The following is a 15,970-nucleotide window of genomic DNA, read 5'->3' as shown; positions in this document are numbered from 1 at the left end:
GCCAGCAACGAACACAAGTCTCACAACTGAGAATGCATTCATTTGCTATGCCCTGGAAACAACTACTTCAGGAAAGTCTCATGGCCCAGAGTGCTGCTGATGGCTCTTTGTATTCACATGTAGACACCTTATTATTGATGGCTAACCTGTTTTCCTTCCATATGACATGTTTAATCAGCTCTGAGAGAGACCGAACTCTGCAGGTGGAACTGGAAGGGGCCCAAGTGTTACGTAGTCGACTAGAAGAAGTTCTGGGAAGAAGCCTGGAGCGCTTGAGCAGGCTGGAGACTCTGGCCGCCATTGGAGGTGGGGAACTGGAAAGTGTGCGAGTTCGTCCCAAGCATGCCTTCTGATCACTGGCGGGTCAGACTGCAGTCCAGGATGGAAAGCTTTGCTTACACTAACCAGAGAGAGCCTGCTCTGACGTGGCAGAATTAAACGGTGACTTACTAATAATAGAACTGTTGCAAGTAGCATCAACAAAGTGAAATTCACTTTAACCTTTCTTTATCTCACTGTGCATCTCTTTCTCTCTCTCTCTCTCTCTCTCTCTCCCTCGGTAGAGATTATAGTGTACTTTGCACATTTCAAATCATTTGGCTTTAGTTTTCCCATGCATACTCATTCTTTGCCCTTCTCCTCATCCCTCCATCCCTTGTATGGGCCAATAAAGTTTATCCCTTCCCCCTCCCATACATTCATATGTTCTATATCATGTCATAATGCATGTGTGTGTATTATTTTTACCATTCAACCAACCCCTGCTCTTTGAGAGCAATTCTTAATCAAATGAGAGAATAAAGAAAACATTTCAAGATGAGAGAGAAAGATTGAGTATCTCTAAGAATGACTTGGCAAAAGAGATAGCCTTTTCCTAAGATAATCAAAACCAGGAGAGTACCAAATTAAAAAGCCAGAGACCAATTATTAAGTGCTTCTCATAAACCTTTGTCTCTATATTACTTCAGAACTTTCTGCTGAGTGACACAGGTGAAATTAGATTGGTGCACATTAAATTGCATTTTAATTTTTTCTTTTTTGATCCCTGAACTCAGGGTCCGATGCTCTGCATGGGTTTTTTTCCCTCAAGGTTAGCACTTTATAGTTTGAGCCACACTTCCACTTTCAGCTCTTGGTTGGTTAATTGAAGATAAGAGTTGGGGATTTTTCTGCCTGGGGTTGGTTTTGAACCTTAATCCCCAGAACTCAGTTTCCCAAGTAGCAAATATGTGAGTCACTAGTTTCCGGCTTCCTTAGGTTTCTTTTTATTTTATTGTAGGGGTGATATATATAAGGTTACAGTTACATTAATCAGGTAGTGGGTTCATGACTTCTTGACCATTGATACCCCTTTTCCTTAGGTTTCTTTAACCAAAGTCATGCTATTTATCAACACGGCTTCAAAAAAGGTCTTCCTCAGTCGGAATTCTCTGTATATGAAGACAATTTTTGTTTTAATAGTTTTCTTTAAGGCAAGTGTTTTTTCAAGTATTTCCAATAGTTAAAGAAGATTATTGTATTTTTAGTAATGGGGCTTAAACTCAGAGCCTCTACCACTTGAGCCACAGTTCTACCCACTTCTGGCTTTTTGCTTGTTAGTTGGAGATAAGAATCTCTCAGATTTGTCTGCCTGGGCTGGCTTGGAATCCTCAGATCTCAGTAGGTATGAGCCACCTGTGCCCCTACAGCTTGTATCACCACCGCCACCATATTTTGTGGTGGTACAAGGTGAAGGTCTTTATTTTATGCTAGTATGGATACATTCCTCTATATGAAAATATGTCATAGGCCTTAGGCTTTTAAGTGCTTGAATAATTTAGAATGTAATTCACAGGTCTGTGTCCATTCTAGCCATTATCTCAATGCTTTGACAGGTTAAGGAAAGGGCACTGGAGAACAGATTTCTGATATCTTCAATGTTAAGAGGATGAAAAATAACTAAGTTTACTATAGGTTCAGCATTGTGGAGGTTGCTTATTTCTGTGGGCAGTAACTTGCCTAGATTAGAAGCTGAGGTTTCAGTTACTGAAGACATGACATTAAGGAATCTGGGATTCTGGCTTTGGGGGTGTGCACAGTAACTTTTCATTTTGCTTCTGTTTATACTCTGTTTCTTCACCTTCAAGTGTTGACATGGCTTATATCAAATTCTCTATCCAAGCTCATCAGCTGTAGCCATGTCTGTAATAGAACCTTAGTCAAACTACTGGACAGGAAGAAAATATCCTCTTTGAGAAATATCCTAGAATCATCTTATTAAGTAACTTGCAGAGATTAATAGCCTAAAGCCTTTTTGATGCTTTATACCATTCCAGGCTATTTTTCTTTTTCCTGTGATACTCGGGTTTGAACCCAGGGCCACCATTTGAATCACAGCTCCCCAGTCCTTTTGATTTTGTTTTTGAGACAGGGTCTCATGTTTTTCCCAAACTGGGCTCAATCTTGTGATCTTTTAGCCTCTTTCCCTAGTAACTAGAATTAGGCATGAGCCACCATACCCATTCAACTTCTAATAACCTTTAGGGAACAATGGAGTAACCCAAGGGAAGTGAACTGTCTCCTTAGTATTTTTATTTTAAAGAGATCTTTACCTCTGCAAAACTTAACTTGTCCCAAGTAAGGAAGAAACGAATGAAGTTGAGCTGTAGAAACGTCAGTCCATCAAATGCTAGTCTATTGTGTCATTACCACAGGACATTTAGGAAATGCCTTTCTTAGACCAAATCTCCTGTTAGATTTATTAAGTGATTCTTGAGTTCTATTGATTTGTAATTTGCATTATTAATTACTGCTTTTGTCAAGGATAAATTAAGAATTCAATCTTAATGTTATAAATGTGACTAAAATCTGGAACTAACTTTTTGGTTGTGTGTGTGTGTGTGTGTGTGTGTGTGTGTGTGTGTGTACGTGTACACACATGCCCCAGTACTGAGGCTTGAACTCAGGGCCTCTTGCTCTCCTTTGACTTTTTGTTGAAGTCTGGTAATCTACCACTTGAGCCATACCTCCACATATGGCTTTTTCCTGATTAATTGGAGGTTAAGAGTCTCTTGGACTCTTTGTCAGGGGTGGCATCAAACTCGGATTCTCAGATCTCAGCCTCCTGTCTAGCTTGTATTATAGGTAGGAGCCACTGGCACAGCAAGAATCAAAGAAGTCTTAACCTGAATAGGATCCCAGCCACAAGAAATGTTTTCTCAGAAGGTTCATTTTTTTTGGCCAGTCCTGGGGCTTGAACTCAAGGCCTGTGCATTGTCCTTGAACTTTTTCAAGGCTAGCACTCTATCACTTGAGCCACAGCACAGTTTCCCAGCTTCTTCTATGTATGTGGTACCAAGGGATTGAACCCAGGGCTTTGTGCATGCTAGGCAAGCACTCTACAGCTCGGCCACATTCCTGACCCTGAAGGTTCTTTAGTATATTCAGCCCACACGTTTGTACACAAATGACCTCTGTGGAAGATAATGCAGGAAAGCTCTATCATTTGTATATTTGTATTCATCATCTAATCTAGCACAGGGGTGGAAATCTTTTCTGCATAGGGCTGTTTGGTCATTTATAACATCATTTGAGGACCATACAAAATTAGCAATACAGGCAGACAGGATACAAGTAGCAAGGAGAGGCATACATGTCTAGTCCATCATTTATCAAAGTAATTTTGTGGCCTCATACAGCCTACAGTCTGAATGTTCTCCACTCCTGATTTAGGTTGTAGGAAGTTGGGCTCCTACCTTAAAATGTCAAGAGATTGATTTGAATTTTCTCTGCCTTGACCCTTGGGTTAGATCCGGAATCTTCTGATTAGCAAAAGGAACAGATAACAGCACAGCAAAGATTGTTCCTTCTTTGAGTTTCCTTTGAGCCGCAAGTCTTAGAACAACTCTAGTCCTCTTGTTTTCCTAGAGCTAATGTTAAAAAACTCCACTTCCCACTGGATAAAGTCATTGGTTTCTGGTTTAATGGAATTTTGTGTGAAGTCATAGAATCTTTGCCTAAAATACTGTGGGGAAAAGTTTTGTGGAAAAAGTCAACTGTCTATTCCACAGGATCCTGAGTTGTGTTTGGCAGGCTTACCACTAATGTGTTATAGGGAAATGTGACAAACTCCCTATGAAGTTAGGAAAAAAATTACTAGTTACACACGTAAAGTCTGTTTGCCACTATGGGAGTTAGAGTAAATAAGAATACTATTTTCTCATTTCTCTTAAGTTAAAACACAGAGAACTCTCTTGCAGTATAGAACCATTTCTGCTTTTTTTTTTTTAAAGCTGGAAACAGTTTATATAGGACAGCACACACACACACAAAAAGGACTGTGTCAATAGGTAATACACTGGAGTTATTTCTCTAGGGTAATATTTCTGGGTCTTAATGATTTTTGGAGTATAGATTTAAGTGAATCCTTTACCACTTGTAGTGACAGCTATATTAAGACATGGTTTTTAAAGTAGTTTGAGTATTGACAGAAGGTACATTCTCAACTTTTTTCCCCTATGAAGCACATGAGCCAGGATGAGTTTTCTGGACAAAAAAATTGGTATTTTTTGCTTCCAATAGAGAGGGGAATTTGGAAGGGAAAGACAATACCATAGACCTGAAAGGACTAATTTTGCCCAATTTTAAATAATAAGCTTATAAAGTAATGTACTCATTTTTGTATGATTTTCCTTTTATATTGTTGTTATTTGAGGTCAAATTCCAGAAATAAAAACCATTATTAGGATACTGTCTTCCTCTTTCTAAAGTTGGAAGGATAAAATATAAAGTTCAGCACTATCAGAAAATGTCTATAGGATTAGGAGGAGTCAGACTGCTAGGTACATGAACCAACTTACCTTTCTTAGTTTTTAGAAGATCTCCTACCAGGGTAGTAAGTCCCTGTGGCTTTGCTCTTAGTATAGAGCATGGATGTGCAGTGTTGCTTTTGAGGTTTTTTTTTTTTTTTCCCCCTTTGTTATTGTGCTGGAACTGGAGCTTGAATTTAGGGCCTTGTGTTCTTGCTTGGCTTTTTCCACTTAAGCCACCTGAGCCACTTCATTATTTTCCTTCTCCTCCTCCTTCTCCTTCTCTTTCCTCTTCCTCTTTCTCTTCTTTTGGAAGAGATCTGTCTGCCTGGGCTGGCTTTGAACTGGGATCCTTGGATCTCAGCTTCCTGAGTAGCTGGGATTATAGGTGTGAGCCACTAGTGCTTAGCACAGTGCTGCTTTAAAAAACAAAAACAAAACAAAAAAAGAAAACAAAAAAATCCTTACCAAGATCATTACCCTAAAGCAAGGACTTTTCAATCAATGAAACTTTAGAGGACATGTATATATACAAATGCGTTTTATAAATCATGAGTTTCTATCTATGTCCGTGAAGTTCTATTAGTTTTATAATAAAAATGGATTTACTTGCTTTTATCACCTAAAATTTTGTGGGCTATTGAGAAAAAAGTGATTTATGACAGCTTCAGATGAAGAAAGAAATAACATTAAATGACCAGAAAGTTAACATTGAATTATTTTCAGGACTTTACACCAAATTGAACTGTATCATTCCCTCTGGAAGCTTATTTCTTTGTGGAACTGTGCTGTGAAACTGTTAATGTTTGTACTGAAGTGGAGAGTATGCTTTTTTATATGTAACTTAGAATTTCAGCTACTTTAGTTGAGACACAAAAGAATTGCTACTAATCCAATAAAAGTATCAAAGGCCAACCAGAAACTATTTGGTTTCATTTTTAAAAGATTGAAAAGAAATCGAGAAAGCTTATACCTTCTTTTTCTTTTCCTCAATAGGAAAATCAATCTATTGATTATTGTACTAAAATTTCAAGTCAGAGTCAAAATCTGTGGAGTGAGCATTTACTTAACTAAAGGAAGGAAGAAGCCTGAATTTTACTCCTTACAAAGAAAAGAGACAAAGAAGCAGCATTGTACTTTCCAGAGAAAAATTGGCACAGGCCGCTTTTTCTTTAAAATCCTTTCTCATTGGAGGAGAGAGGTAGAAAAGAATTGAGTACCCACTTGCTTGGCGGATGCTCACCCTTTTGAATGTTCCAGTGAAAGTCCTCTACTTCTGTTCTTTCAGGAAGAGACCCTAAGCAAGAAGTCTTTGCCATTACAGAACAATCACAGTAGTGGCATACTTTTTTATCTCCCAGGATAGTCTGAATTTATACATGTCCTGGTCAATTTAAAGATAGCTTATTTATTAAACAACCACTCTTTTCTGAAAGTCGTGACTGAGAGCTTCTATTGAAGCCAGGTGCTAGTGTTTCAGCCTATAATCCTAGCTACTCAGAGGGCTGGGATCTGAGGATCATGGTTCTAACCCTATGCAGAAAAGTTTACAATTAATCAGTTAAAAGCCAGGACTGGAGGTGTGGCTTAACTGGTAAAATATCAGCCTTGAACAGAAAGCTCCACAGAACAGCACCTAGGCCCTGAGTTCAGGCCCTCATAACAGCACACACACATACACACACACACACACACAGATAAAAATTAGTAACACATGACTCCTGTGTTCTAAATAACTGGGAAAATATTACTCCTTTCCTGTTGTTTTCATCAAGATGGCATAATGGATAAGCAAAAATGATTGTAGAAAATAGCTCCTACCTCATCGAGTTTTCACTCATTACTAAGTATTTTCAAAATGATACTTTCATGGATTTTTTCCTAAAAAGCTTATTCATGGGTATGGAGTTATAAAGCAAAGTTATCGTTGAATAATGATGAATCCTGTTTCTATGGTACTTCTTCAAAAGACCCCGTCTTTTTTCACTGACAGCGTTATGCCTTTTCAGTTGTCCTGAGAGAAAGGGAAAGCAATATGCATTATTTCAAGCCTCATGCTGAGGTAAACAGGGGTTCAGCAGTAGGCCCCATGGTTATAGGAAGAATCAATCCCATCATCCAGTAATTAACATCATCTCCATCTGCCCCTTGCTGACTACATTGGGCATCTGTGGCCTTCAGATTTGTCAGCCTTCAAGTGTTCAGCACAAGGACTACTTTAGTTCATCCACAGCAGTGACCGGAAGACAGTGAGTACTCAAGGGAAAGGCTCAGGGAGAACACTGCCCCCAACATTGTTCCAAGCACTTCAAAATCAGTAAAGTCTTTGACCTTCAAAACTGCATCAATCAGGTAACACCCTAATAACATTACAAATTCTAATAAATGAGGGCATTGATTTGCACAAAGGTCAAGTCACATAGCTAGTGACTAAAGAATGGATAACATAATTTCAAAGCCTAGTTCTTAATAATTATGCCATCTTCAATATTCATATAGCTGGGTGCTGGTAGCTGATGCCTATAATCCTAACTACTCAGCAAGGATCCTAGTTTGAAGCTAGACCATGCAGAAAAGTCAATGAGACACTTATGCAGTTAAAAGCTGGAATTGGGGGTGTGCCTTAAGCAGAAGAGCACCAGTCTTGAGGGGGGAAGAAAAAATGACAGCGCAGTACCCAGGCCCTAAGTTGAAGCCCCAGGACTGGCACAAAAAGAAAAACATAGAGTTTAAAAAAAAAAAAAAAAGGAAAACTTCACTGTAGTAGAGCTATGTAGTTGAGCATCCTTCCATTGTTTTATTTAATTCCTAATGAACTTAAGAGACAAGGCAGCCTGACCCCATGAATTAAAAGATGGAGTATCACATAGGAAAGCAATGTGGCTCAGGTCCACAAAGAAAGGTGCTAGCCTTGAACAAATAAAGCTCAGGTACAGCACCCAGACCCTGAGTTCAAACCCCAGCATAAAAAAAAGGTAGGTAGAGGGCAGAGAGCATAAAGTATAATACAAAAACTTTCGAGACCAGTGATGTCACCTTTCCTAATGTAACATAATCCTGCCTCACACAAGAATCATCTTGACCTGTGAGCTTAAGTGTGAGTGACACAGCCCACAGAGAATGATCCAGAGATGAGAATCTAACTTCAGTGTTGAGCTCTCTCAACTCACAGGCTTATTCTCTAGTGCTATGTCCCAAAAGAAAATGGTTTGAGAAGTGTTTTCTTAAATTTATTTTCTTTGCAGGAAAAAACAAAGGTTTTTTTTTTCCCCTGTTGTACGGGAAATATTTTTCCAAAGCAAGCAAAAGAGATGCATGTTGTCAGGGGAGTTAGCATGCTGACCTCAGAGTTTGCAAAGCAGCCAGAGGTTAAGGAAAACATGAATTCTCCTTCAGGAGGGTTTGGATGGCAGCCTGCATTAGTCTGAAGTTAGCACAGCCTTGAAAGGAAGATATGAGAATGTCAGCATGCTCTCTACTTCTTGCTACTGTGATCAGATCAGAGCCCCTGCAGACCTCTGGCATGAGCTTGAAGATGCCAAGAGATGGGACGCTGACCTGAACTGTCCTTATTCCACTGATCAGTAGGATGAGAAACAATAGCTGTGCTTGGAGGAGGTGACGGGGGACATCGTGGCAGTAAATGCTTCCTCTCCTTGTAGAGGCTTCAGACACCCAAGCAGTGCCAGGCAGGTTCTTTGGTGCCATCAGATGCTGAATGGCCCTTAGGGGTCCACATGCTTAACTGATGGATACATGATACAGTTCGTGTCAGGACAGGTATGCAGCCATTCCCTTCAGTTCTTGAATCTCTTGGAGGTCCAGGGGACAGAAGAGAATTTGAACTGTTATTGCTGAGAGCAAGATCAGACCCAGAGCTTGAGACGGGGGCAGGTTCTATAAGATTCAAAATGTATCATGGTGAATAGTCCTTGGATGTGTTGAGGAGAAAAAAAAGCAGTAATGTGGGTTAGCAAGGAAATAGCCTATATTTTGTGCTATTTAATATAATAGCCCCTAACCAGATGAGACTGTTTAAATATACATGGATTTCAATAGGTAAAAATAAGCAAACTCATTTCCTCATTCATACTAGCCATGTTTCAAAGGCATAATCTAGCTACATATAACTAGGGCCTGGGCAGTGCATCCACAACACTTTCATTATCCTAGCGACTCGGGAGGCTGAGCTCTGAAGATTAAGATTCAGAGCCAGCCTGGGCAGGAAAGTCTGTGAAACTTTTTATCTCTGATTAACCACTAAACAAGCCAGACATAGAACTGTGGCTCAAGTGGTTAGAATACCAGCCTTCAGCAAAAATGCTGAGCCCAGACCCCAAGTTAGCCCTACTACTGGTACACACAAGAAAGTCTCTCAGCCATCCCTTCCCTATCTTCACCCAGATGCTAAGGGCAGTTACTTGTTAGTTAGATCACAGAGGTCAAGGGGGTAATGTAACCATTTTCTTTTTTGGGGAATAAAGAGGATGAATTAAACCCTGTTTATGCAAAGCTGCCAGTGAAGGGTGCTAGCACTGAGCAGAGTTTGAGAGATGGAGAAGAGAGGAGGTTATAGGAAGGAATTAAGACCCCATCGAAACATTCTATGCCTCAAATCTTAACTTCTGTAAGACAGAGACGTCCCAGACATACTGCCTTCCTCTGCACCATGAGAGCCACAGAGGTACCCAGCCCCTAGAAACAGAAACTAAAGCCAGGTTAGTTAAGAGAAACAGGACCAGTATCTCACAACTGTAATACTCCTCAGGGGGTTGAGATCTGAGGCCCATGGCTCCAAACCAGCCTGGACAGTAAAATCTGTGAGACTCTTATCTCCAATTAACCACTCCCACCAGAAGTAGAACTATGGCTCAAATGGTAGAGCGCCAGTAGTGAAAAAGCTAAGGGACAGGGCTCAGCCCCTGAGTTTAAACCCTAGTTTTGGTGTGCACGCGCTCGCGCGCACACACACACACACACACACACACACACACAAAGTTGTTAGATGACCAGGATGCGGAGATAATTTTGGCTAAGTGAGAGAAATAGGTGTGAGAAAGCTAGGTACTAGTGGCTCACATCTATGATCCTAACTGGTCAGGAGAGTGAGATCTGAGGATAGAGGTTCAAGGCCAGCCAAGGAAGATAGGTGAAAGAGACTTATCTAAACCAGCAAAAAGCCCAATGAAGAGGTGTGGCTCGAATAGTAGAGTGCCAGCCTTGAGGAAAAAAAAAACAAGCAAGAGCATGAGGCCCTGAGTTCAAGATCTGGTACAGGTACACACAGAAAGGAAAAAAAGAGAGAGAGAGGAAGGGAGGGAGGGAAACAAGAGGAGCAACCCCTTGGATGGCTGGTAGGTGTGGATTTGGTTTGTTGTGTGAATGTTTGCTTCAGAACCAGCTCATTTTGAGTGTTAGGAAGGAAGTATCACTGGTGTAGGGAGAAGGCTTGCTTCTGCCTTGCCTGCTGGCTTAGGGCCACATATACAAGGAAAGAGAAATCAGAGGAGGATGGCAGAATGTATTTTTCCCCTGCTGCTGGTGGAAAGCCAACGGGGAAGGGAATCACCTTTCTCTTCTGGTCTTGCTTCTAGGTGCAGCTGCAGGGGATGACACAGAAGATGCAAGCACTGAATTCACAGACAGTATTGAAGAGGAAGCGGCCCACAACAGCCACCAGCAAGTAAGTTCAAGTCAGCTCCCGGAGCTGCTAGGGTGGAAGGCACACAACCCTCCTGGGGTCTGACAGTTACCTGTGGCCCTTGTGAATCTGGATCCAGAAGACATCTTTTTCTAGAAGCCACTTCCCAGTCTGCTTCCCTTCCCCTCTGAGCTCCCCAAACAGATGCTCACCCTGTTTCTCTGTCCACTTTACTCCCCTTTGTTCTATTTATTTATTTGTTTGTTCGTTTATGGTACTGGGGCTTGAACTCAAGGCCTGGCACTTTCCCTTAGCTTTATAGCTCAAAGCTGGTACTTTACCACTTGAGCCACCCTTCCATTTCTGCCTTTTCTTACTTGTTAATTGGAGATAAGAGTTTCACAGACTTTCCTGCTTTGGTTGGCTTTGAACCAGGATCCTCAGATCTCAGCTCCCTGAGCAGCTGGGATTATAGGGATGAGCCACCAGCACCCAGCCAGTCCACTCTTTTGTTCTAGCTACTTCAGTGACTGTAGCTGTAGCTTCAGAAGAATTTTTACTTATAAGACAATGGGTTCTTCCCCCCTTGGGCTTTAATAATGGAAATATATCACAGAAGACAGACAGATATCAAAAGATAGCCTGGGGGAGGTGGCAGGGCCTTGGACCTGCTGTGAACAGTGCTGTCTGAGAAACTGCAAGGCATCGGAACTCAGTTACATCTTAAACAGAGGTGCACTTTGCAGTGTCAACACTCCAGGTCACAAGGGAAGCAGTGGCCAGCAGGTGGCACTACACAGCAAACTGCTACCTCCAGCATCAGAATTTTGGTATCCAAAACGCTTCATGCTCACCACGGGAGAAGCTGTAACAACGCATCTTCTCACACCCAGGAATGGATGTCCTAGACTTCAGAGATTACTTCACCCACAGTGATTCTACTGCATCCATTGACATGTCTCCCCCAGGCCCAGTGACATTTAACAAACAGACACGTCTCCTAAAGGGACCATGTTGGTGATTCTTACATTTTGTGGATTTTGTTTTCATTTTTGTGCTGGTCCTGGAGCTTGAACTCCGGGCCTGGACACTTTCTCTCATTGCTTTTTCACTCAAGGCTTACGGTCTACTACTTGAGCCATGGCTCTTTGGTGGGTCATTGGATATAAAAGTCTCACAAAATTTCCTGTTGGATTGGCTTTGAACCTCAGGATCCTCAGATCTCAGCTTCTTGAGTGGCTTGGATTACAAGCACAAACCACCTGATCCCCATTTAAGTTTTTACAGACAAAGTGGGTTGTTTTTGCAAAGTTAGCTATGCTCATCCACCGAAGGCCTTTGTGGACGTGTTTTTATTCTGTTAGAAACACGATAGGGAAAATAATACCCATGAGTCTACTCATGTCTCCTGCATAAGAAAGAGAAGACATCCATTAATCTAGTAAGATCGCTAGTAAGCAGTCCCCAAATCCTATAAGATTTGGAAGTCTTATGTTCTTGAGAGGAAGAGTTGTTTGGGATACTTTTAGTCCTTGAGTTGGCTTTTGTTTTTGTTTTGAGTAATGTGTGCTGGTACTGGGCTTGAACTCATGGCCTCAAACTGCTGCTTAGCTTTTTGGCTCAAGGATAGCCCACCTCTACTTCCTGCCTTTTGCTGGTTTATTGGAGATAAGAGTATTATTGACTTTTCTTCCTGTTGGATTGGCTTTGAACCTCAGGATCCTCAGATCTCAGCTTCTGGAGTAGCTAGAATTATAGATATGTCACTGGTACCTGACTCCCTAAGACTTTCTTTACTTTTCTGTTGCTCTGGCCTTCACTAACCTTCTCCCTTGAGTTTTGGCATCAGTGCTGCTTCTCCTTTTGCTTGAACAGCTGCTTCTGAGTTCTCCTGGCTGTTGCTTATGACTTTCATTATGTGCACAGATGCTTTGCCTTCACTCCCTGATAACACAGAGGATCCTGGGTAAGAGGATAGAGTCTACAAAATGAACACACATCTACTCTAACCAGCCAGACTGTCAGCTGCTCACTGATGACTGTAACTGTGGGACAAGAGTAACTTCAGAATAAGTGAATAGGAAACACATATATGAGAACAAGCAGATTCTGACTGACATCATCCAAACTATTCCTGCTAGTGTAAATCCTAAAGATAGTTTTTTAAAATTAATTTTTGTGTGTGCTGGTACTAAGAGCCTGGGCATTATCCTTGAGCTCTTTTGTTCATAGCTAAGGCTCTATCACTTGAGCCACAGCTCTACTTCCAGATTCCATTGGCTAATTAGAGATAAGACTTTCACAGACTTTCCTGCCCACGCTGGCTTTGGACCATAATCCCTAAATCTCAGTCTCCTGAGTAGCTAGGATTACAAGCATGAGACACTGTGCCCAATGATTAACTGGTTTTGTTTTTGTTTTTGTGTGGGTCATGGGCTTGAACCCTGGGCTGGGCCCTGTCCATGAGCTCTTCAGCTCAAGGCTACTGCCCTACTGCCTACTGCCCATTTTCTAGTGGTCAATTGGAGGTAAAAGTCTCACATTCTTTAGTGCCTGAGCTGGCTTTGAACCGAGATCCTCAGATCTTACCTCCTGAGTAGCTAGGATTATAGCTGTGAGGCACCACACCTAGTGGATTAGCTGGTTTTTTAAAGTAGTTTCTTCCTCAGTTTCCTCAGTTTCATAGCTTAGCATCAGGAATATGATCAGATCCTGTTTTAAGGTCATTCCCACTCTGGAATAAGTGTTTGCCATGTTACTTGGTAGAGGAGGCAATGATAAGATAAACTTTGGGGCAGGGCTTTACACATGGTAGACAAAGTATATGTCTATTGAATGAAGAATCTCTTGGCTAAGCATGGTTTTCCCTTTAACACCTTTCCTTGAAAATTAGTATCCAGCTTTTTGCAGGAAGAAGCTGGGTGTGAAGTTACTGTAACTTCCCTTTATATCTTCTGGAGTTTGAGGTTGTGATTCTCTTGCTACTAATGAAATAAAGCTTGCTTTGTTATAACTGTTTGGTGTCCAGATTTTCAAATATTTGCTTGTTTCCAGGGAAATGTTTCCTTAAGATTAGGCCTTGAGACCCTTTTTATTGTACTATTGGAGGGCAAACTTTATTTATGACACCATATCCCCTTTCTTCCTCAATCATGTGTATACACACACATACATGATACACATGTAATCCCCAACTAACACATCCAGCCTTGTAACTGGGCAAGAATTACCTTTTAAGCCAAAGCCAGCATTTCTCTTTGGATTTTAGACTCTGTCCTCTTGGAACACAGTTTGTCTAGCCTGGATGGTGACTTTCCCTAGCTTTCTCTTCCAGATTCCTAATTGCAAATCAAAGTAAGAGCTATAATAAATTCCTAGGAAATTCCCATGAAAGAAACTAGAGCAACTGGTCATTGCTATTCTTCATTTAAATTCTGTAATGGAAGGGCTGGGAGTTTGGCCTAGTGGTAAAGTGCTTACCTAGCATGCATGAAGACCCGGGTTCGATTCCTCGATACAACATACAAAAAAAAAATCCAGGACTAGTGCTGTAGCTCAAGTGGTAGAGCTCTAGCCTTGAGAAAGCCCAAGGACAGTGCTCAGGCCCTGAGTTCAAGGCCCAGGACTGGCAAAAAAACTGTAATGGGAAAAAGTTTATTATGAATCAAAATAAAAGACAGAGGTCAGTAAACTACATGTTATTAACTTGAGAAAAATGAGTTTTAAAATAGTAATATTTTATTCCTCTGTCATAATTATACACATTTAGAGTTGAGGCAACAGTGTGATGTGGATAGATAGATACAGAATGATCAAGTCAAGCCAATTAATGCATCATTATCTAACTTTCCTGTAATTTTTCTAGTAAGATATCTTGAAATTTATTTGGAAATATAGATTTTTATTGACTGTAGTTACATTGTTATGTAATTAATCTCAACCTATTATATCCAGGTGCTGGTAGCTCATAATTGTAATCTTAGCTACTCAGGAAGCTGAAATCTGAGGATCATGGTTCCAAGGTAGCCTAGGCTCAAAAGTCTCAGGAGTCTTATCTCCAATTAGCCAGCAAAAAGCCGAAGTGGATATGTAGCTCAAGAGGTAGAGGACTAGTGCTAAGCAAAAAAGTTAAGGAAGAGTACTAAGCCCCAAATTCAAGGTCCAATACAGGCGTGTGGGCGAGACACACACACACACACACACACACACACACACACACACACACTTCTGTGTGAAATTTTCTTTCTCTTTATCATCAACTCCTCATTATCTTTCTTTCCCCCACCAGATTCTGGAACCCACATTTTACTTTCAGAGAACAACTGTCTATATAAGTATAAGCCATATAAGTAAGATTAGGCTTTTTTACACTTAGCCTAATGTTCTCCAGACTCATCTAACTATCAGGGTCACACCCCTTCCCTTTTTGAGGCTGAATAGTGTTTGGCTCTTGTAAATGCATCAGTTTTTCTTTGCCCATTCTGATTCCATCTGGTGACTAATGCTACAATGGAGACATGGGCCTGCAGGCACCTTAGTGACACACTGACATCAGTTGGAAGTATACCTGGAACTGGGAATGCTAGATCACATGATAGTTCTATTTTTAGATTTTGAGGATTCTCCTTACTATTTTCACAATAACCATACTAACTTCCATCCCTACCAACATTGTATGACTGCTTGTTGGCATCTTCTAGAACACCTTCTACCTAGTTTTTGTTTTATGTCCCCCACAAACAAAATCATTGTAACAGGTGAGAGATGACATCTCACTCTGTTTTCAATTATTTTGCTTTGTGTATATGTTGTGTGTGTGTGTGTGCGCGTGTGCATGTGTGCTAGCCCTGGGGCTTGAATTTAGGGATTTATGGACTTATGCTCTTGCTTGGAGTTTTTTGCTCAAGGCTGGCATTTATCACTTAAGCTACACCTCCAGTTCTGGAATTTTGCTGGTTAATTGGAGAAAGAGTCTTACAAAGTTTTCTGCCAAGAGCTGGCTCTGAATCGCAATCCTTGGATCCCTGAGTAGCTAGGATTGTAGGTGTGAGCCACTGATGCCCAGCTTGCTATGATCATTTGAAAAAAATGCCCTGAATTTAGTCTAAAAATGACTCACTTTGTGACAGAAATGAAACAACAGAGTAAAAGCAAACCAACTCTGCTAAACCTCTTTAGTAAAGGTAAATATCCCAGCATCCAAAAAGTTGAAATGTGTCTCTACACTCACACAAGTGAATAGGTAATGTGAAAAGAAGGCAAGCCATAAGACAAACATAACTGAAAATAAACCTCTGGGTTTAATCTGTCCCCACACATACTGGAACTGGGTTTTACTTGAGAGGAAGAACAGAAACATTTACATAAATATTATGTTTTTGGAACTAGAAACTAATGAGAAGGATAGATCCTGAATAGGCATCATATATTTGTATACAAATTTTAAGGGAAGACCCTTTGAGATGAAACTACAAAAACCCAAATTGGCTTAGGCAGAAACGATATTTATTTCCTTATTTTTTTAAGTAGGAAGGTCCAAGCT

The 15,970-nt window shown here is 40.8% G+C and overlaps 1 protein-coding gene across 1 annotated transcript in view; it reads left to right on the top strand.

Annotated features, from left to right (window-relative positions):
• Pde4dip (phosphodiesterase 4D interacting protein) overlaps nucleotides 1–15,970 on the top strand; it is a 138,773-nt gene that overhangs the window by 94,216 nt on the left and 28,587 nt on the right. Inside the window, exons 24-25 of the mRNA XM_090334170.1 lie at nucleotides 179–306; nucleotides 10,382–10,470. Coding sequence (XP_090190296.1) covers nucleotides 179–306; nucleotides 10,382–10,470 — 217 coding nt within the window. The remainder of the gene's footprint in view (nucleotides 1–178; nucleotides 307–10,381; nucleotides 10,471–15,970) is intronic.

Source organism: Megascapheus bottae, chromosome 6 (genome assembly GCF_031878675.1).
Source record: "Megascapheus bottae isolate mThoBot1 chromosome 6, mThoBot2.hap1, whole genome shotgun sequence".
In the NCBI taxonomy this organism is placed as follows: Eukaryota; Metazoa; Chordata; class Mammalia; order Rodentia; family Geomyidae; genus Megascapheus; species Megascapheus bottae.
This window is presented reverse-complemented; position numbering and strand designations above follow the sequence as displayed.